The 6,000-nt window shown below is 48.4% G+C and overlaps 1 protein-coding gene across 2 annotated transcripts in view; it reads right to left on the bottom strand.

Annotated features, from left to right (window-relative positions):
• The window catches only part of LOC139228089 (tyrosine-protein phosphatase non-receptor type 22-like), a 104,068-nt gene that overhangs the window by 80,576 nt on the left and 17,492 nt on the right, over window positions 1-6,000 (bottom strand). For both annotated transcript variants that reach the window (XM_070859269.1, XM_070859270.1), the window contains exon 2: window positions 3,022-3,130. In XM_070859269.1, the coding sequence (XP_070715370.1) occupies window positions 3,022-3,130 (109 nt within the window). The remainder of the gene's footprint in view (window positions 1-3,021; window positions 3,131-6,000) is intronic.

Raw genomic sequence — 6,000 nt, forward strand, 5'->3', positions numbered from 1 at the left:
AAGTCCCACTCACCCATCACCCTCTGTGCTCGCTGCCCCATGTCCTAACTCGCACCAAGTCCCACTCGCCCATCATCCTCTGTGCTCACTGCCCCGTTTCCTAACTCGCACCAAGTCCCGCTCACCCATCAACCCTGTGCTCGCTGCCCCGTGTCCTAACTCGCACCCAGTCCTGCTCACCCATCAACCCTGTGCTCGCTGACCTACATTGGCTCCCGGTCCAGCAACGCCTCGATTTCAAAATTCTCATCCTTATTTTCAAATCCCTCCATGGCCTTGCCCCTCCCTATATCTGTAATCTCCTTCAGCCTCACAACTCTCCCCCCCCTCCCCCCTTCCCCCAAGATATCTGCGCTTCTCAAAATCTCCCCTCTTGAGCATCCATGATTATAATCACTCAACCATTGGTGGCCGTGCCTTCAGCTGCCTGGGCCCCAAGCTCGGGAATTCCCTCCCTAAACCTCACCACCTCTGTTATGAATGTACTTATGAATGACTCCACGAGGCAATGTGTTGTACTCAAACTGTAGTGATCTTGGTCCTTTATTCATAACTCCAGAGTGAGGCATAAGCATGGTGGGCAGCCTTTTATACTGGGTCCCGCACACCTATGCAGGTGACCCGGTGGTCTCCCAACGCAGTGCCCTCTGGTGGACAGCCTCTGCCACAGGGGCAGGAAACCCCGGTCTCCACCAGTTGCACCCTCTAGTGGTGCCAGCATAGTATATACACAGTGTAAACCTTATTGATAGTACATCAGGTAACAAGTCTCCATCTTATGCAACTATACAGTGACTACACAGGGAGTATATCTATAGTCTGCGTATATAACCTCTTTAACTTTCGTTCCTTGTTTAAGATGCTCTTTAAAACCTGCCTCTTTGACCAAGTTTTTGGTCACTTGCTCTAATTTCTCCTTATGCGGCTCGGTGTCAATTCTTTTGTCTTATAAAGGCGCTATATAAATACAACTTCTTGTTGTTGTAGTTATGTTGGTTGAGGGATAAATACTGGCCCAGGACACTGGGGATAACTCCCCTGCTCTTCTTCGAAATAGTGCCATGGGATCTTTTTCATCCAATGAGGGAGAGCAGGCGGGGCCTCGGTTTAACGTCTCATCCGAAAGATGGAAACGTTCCCGCCTTTTCTTTGTGCGTGTTTCAGTCAGGTGTATATTGATCAAGGACAGAATGGTATGGAGCGAGGAGCCAGCGAAATCTCTATACAATACAAGCCGTACTTCAAGGATTGCTTCTATCAAGAGCTCATTTTAAATTGGAAGGGGCTTCATTGCAAACTGGGGTGGCAGATTTATGAAGGTCTGTGACAGAAATACCAGGATATCCACAGCCTCGTCATTTTTATATCTTTCTGCCACCACCTCTCTGCATTTTCATGTCTTTATTTTCAGTGTGTCAGTATTTACAGGGAGTCCTCGGGGAGTGTGTCAGTATTTACAGGGGGTCGCGGGGAGTGTGTCAGTATTACAGGGGGTCCTGGGGAGTGTGTCAGTATTTACAGGGGGTCCCCGGGGAGTGTGTCAGTATTTACAGGGGGTCCTGGGGAGTGTGTCAGTATTTACAGGGGGTCCCCGGGGAGTGTGTCAGTATTTACAGGGGGTTCCCGGGGAGTGCGTCAGTATTTACAGGGGGTTCCCGGGCGTGTGTCAGTATTTACAGGGGATCCCGGGAGTGTGTCAGGATTTACAGGGGGTCCCCGGGAGTGTGCCAGTATTTACAGGGGATCCCGGGAGTGTGTCAGGTTTTACAGGGGGTCCCCGGGAGTGTGTCAGTATTTACAGGGGGGTCCCCGGGAGTGTGTCAGTATTTATAGGGGGTCCTGGGGAGTGTGTCAGTATTTACAGGGGATCCCCGAGAGTGTGTCAGTATTACAGGGGAACCTAGCCCCGCCCAGCCAGAGCTGCCAATCAGTGAAATCTCTCACTGACGAAACCTTCGGCTCCTCTGTGGTTACTACACTGTCCAATTCCCCGTTAAAGGTTAGACCCAAAGGGACTGGGTGAAACTGAGGATATAACAAAGTTTTGACGTTCAGCAAAGGTTATGGCCCTGAAAAATGAATTTAAATTTTGTGCAGTGTCAAATGTTCCCATTTTGATAAAAATTTGATTTTCTAAGTAATTTAAAAAAAAATTATTTTAACTTTTTTTAAAAATTGTTCCTCTTTATGTCCAGTTTGCCTTTTCCGGACGCGAGAGCCCCAATCTTTGTTTTGCTCACTGGATCGAGCTTACTCACTTCCTGGCTTCGCTATCTATGACCATTCTGCCTTTTGTTTGGTTGCTTAAACAGTCTGTTGGTGTCACAGCAGCTCGCGCTCAGGGATTCTCACTGTACTCCACTAATTTGAACATAGATTTAAAGTGATTGGTAGGAGGTTAGAAGGGATTTGAGGGGAAATTTCTTCACCCAGAGGGTGGTGGGGGTCTGGAACTCACAGCCTGAAAGGGTGGTAGAGGCAGAAACCCTCACCACATTTAAAAAGTACTTGGATGTGCACCTGAAGTGCTGTAACCTGCAGGGCTACGGACCAAGAGCTGGAAAGTGGGATTCGGCTGGGTAGTTCTTTGTCGGCCGGTGCGGACAAGATGGGCCGAATGGCCTCCTTCCGTGCTGTAAACTTCTATAATTCTTTAGATGCCGAAAAACTCGAACTTCTCCATACGGAGATCGCGAGAACTTTGTACGAAGCTCACGTTGGGGCCACTGGCGAATGACTTTGCTTCACCACTGACCGCAAATTCTGGGCCAACAGGAATATTTAGCTTCAAGTAGAAAAGGCTTTAAATTTAGCCTATCTTCTGTCACTAGACCCCCAATCATATCCTTCAAATCCAGAGAATTATCAGCTTGTGTTTCTGTGCGAGCTACACAAGATCCTCGGTAACGATTCCAGGACAAGGAAAAGTGAGCAGGAGTTAAAAATGGAACAGTTCCCGGGAATCCAGCAGGATGGTATTCACCAACGAAAAAGATGGGGAAAGGGAAAAACTTGACTTACAGGGTACAATGTCTTTGTAACGATTCTTCTTAACGTTCTCCGGTTTCTCTGCGTGCCCTGATGAGTAGATTTTATCAATCTTGTTCTTCATTGACTGCCTTCTCAATCTCTGCGGGAGGGCGGGGGAGGGGGTGGTTTGGGAAGAAAAGCACAAAGTCACGATTGCAAAACGCCACAGCACCGATTGTGTAGTCGTGAAACCTTCCTTCTAGCAATGGCTTCCTTTAGAAATGTCTCTTGTTTACGCAAGGTCTCCCCTTCAACAAATCTTTCCGATAGCAGCATGTTCCCAGACAATTGCGGACTCGGTTGGGGGAATCCCCGAAAGTTACAGCACGGATACTGGCCGTTCAGCCCATCTCCTTTGTGCTGATATTTTTCTCCACATGAATCAGTTAATTTAACCCACTCTCCCCTCACTCTCCACAACCTTTAATATCCCACCAGTCTAATCCCACTCTCCCCCTCACTCCCCACACCCTTTAATATCCCACCCAGTCTAATCCCACTCTCCCCCTCACTCCCCGTACCCTTTAATATCCCACCCAGTCTAATCCCACTCTCCCCCTCACTCCCCACACCCTTTAATATCCCACTTTCCCCTTCACATCCCACCAGTCTCATCCCACTCTCCTGCTCGCTCCCCGTACCCTTTAATATCCCACCCAGTCTAATCCCACTCTCCTGCTCGCTCCCCGTACCCTTTAATATCCCACCCAGTCTAAGCCCACTCTCCCTCTCACTCCCCATCCTATTTAATATTCCTCTTTTTCAAGCAACTAACTTCCTTTTCATAGAATTGATGGACTGTGACAATTGTTTCTGCATTGCAACTACCCTCGGTGTGAAGAACATTTTTCTAACTTACTCTTCAATTTATTTTGGTGATTATCTTAAAGTTGTGCCCTCCTGTTACCCTTTCGCCCACCAGTGGAAACAATTTATCACTATCTACTCTATCACAACCCTTCATAATCTCAAAGATCTTTTCACTGATCACCCTTAACCTTCTCAGCTCTAGGTGGAAAAAAAAGCTTGAACTTCTCAAGTCTTTCTTCAGATCTGTAACCCCCTTATCCCTGGAAACATCTCAGTGAATCTACATCGCACCTTTTCCGTTGCTGCCAGACTTTGCCTAAAATGGGCTTCCCACACCGAGTGCGGCCTGATAATTACTGATACCAGAAGTCAATCTAACCTGGCTAGAACTTCCTTTCCTGCCTCATCCATTCTCCTCACCCTTCCACCAGTGTAAACCCTCAGACCCTGGTCACCTGCCTCGCCCGAGTTCGAGGAACATCTTCTGTCCCATCCCTCTGATGGACAACCTGTGGCTAACCATCTTCTCCTCCTTACAGGGTGGACAATAAGAAAAAAGCCCCAAATCCTGCCCTAAGAAAAATTTAGCCTGAGGACCGGACGACAAAACTTGCGCCATTGCAGAACCCACCTCCTGTGTGAAAACTAAACAACAACTTGCATTTATATAGCACCTTTAACGTAGTGAAACGTCCCAAGGCGCTTCACAGGAGTATTATGAGACAAAAAATTTGACACCAAGCCACATAAGGAGAAATTCGGTAAGGTGACCAAAAGAGGGAGGTTTTAAGGAGCGTCTTGAAGGAGGAAAGAGAGGTAGAGAGGCGGAGAGGTTTAGGGGGCGAGTTCCAGAGCTTGGGGCCCAGGCAACAGAAGGCACGGCCACCGATGGTGGAGCGATTATAATCAGGGATGCTCAAGAGGGCAGAATTAGAGGAGTAGAGGAGCGCAGACATCTCGGGGGGGGGTTGTGGGGCTGGAGGAGATTACTGAGATAGGGAGGGGGGCGAGGCCATGGAGGGATTTGAAAACAAGGATGAGAATTTTGAAATCGAGGTGTTGCTTAACCGGGAGGCAATGTAGGTCAGCGAGCACAGTGGGTGATGGGTGAGCGGGACTTGGTGCGAGTTAGGACACGGGCAGCCGAGTTTTGGATCACCTCTAGTTTACGTAGGGTAGAATGTGGGAGGCCAGCCAGGAGTGCGTTAGAATAGTCAAGTCTGGAGGTAACAAAGGCATGGATGAGGGCTTCCGCAGCGGATGAGCTGAGGCAAGGGCGGATACGGGCGATGTTACAGAGGTGGAAATAGATGGTCTAAGTTATGCTGTGGATATATGGTCGAAAGCTCATTTCAGGATCAAGTATGACAGCGAGGTTGCAAACAGTCTGGTTCAGCCTCAGACAGGAGTCGGGGAGAGGGACGGAGTCAGTGGCTGGGGAACGGAGTTTGTGGCGGGGACCGAAATCAATGGCTTTGCAAAAGCAAAGCACTTATTTATTACATTGAGTTACACAGAATGTACGGCACAGAAACAGGCCATTTGGTGCAACAGGGTCCGTGCCGGTGTTTATACTCCCCACAACCTTCCTCCCACCTCTCTTCATCTCACCATATCCTTCTATTCCTTCCTCCTTCGTGCATTTATTGAGCTTCCTCTTAAATACATCGATACTATTCGCCTCAACCCCTCCCTGTGGCAGTGAGTTCCACATTCTCACCGCTCTCTGGGTAAAGAGGTTTCACCTGAATTCCTTATAAAGATTTATTCGTGACAATCTTACGTTCTAAGTTTACAACCCCAAGTTTAGGCCCTGAATGAAGCCAAGCTTCCTCCGTTCATTCTTTCTTGGCTCCAGTTGGCACGGACGCGTCTTTGGCCTCGAGTCCATCGATGCCACCTGTCTTCAGGTAAGGTCACGGAAGCCCAGTTAGACCTTCCTGTGAACCATCCCATCTCATCTCATCGCAGGATTGAATGAGACGATTGATTTTGAGAGCAGGGAATAGTTTCTGCCGTTCCCTCACTCCCCACCAGAACCTCCTCTTCTAAACGCGTCCTCTGCCTCAACTATCCTTTTCAATGTGCCTTTAAGGAGGTTCTATTGTTGGCCATTACATTTCTTGGTAGCTTCCTTTCATTCCTTCTTACTTTCTAATC

The sequence above is a fragment of the Pristiophorus japonicus genome, chromosome 17 (assembly GCF_044704955.1).
Source record: "Pristiophorus japonicus isolate sPriJap1 chromosome 17, sPriJap1.hap1, whole genome shotgun sequence".
Lineage (NCBI taxonomy): Eukaryota > Metazoa > Chordata > Chondrichthyes > Pristiophoridae > Pristiophorus > Pristiophorus japonicus.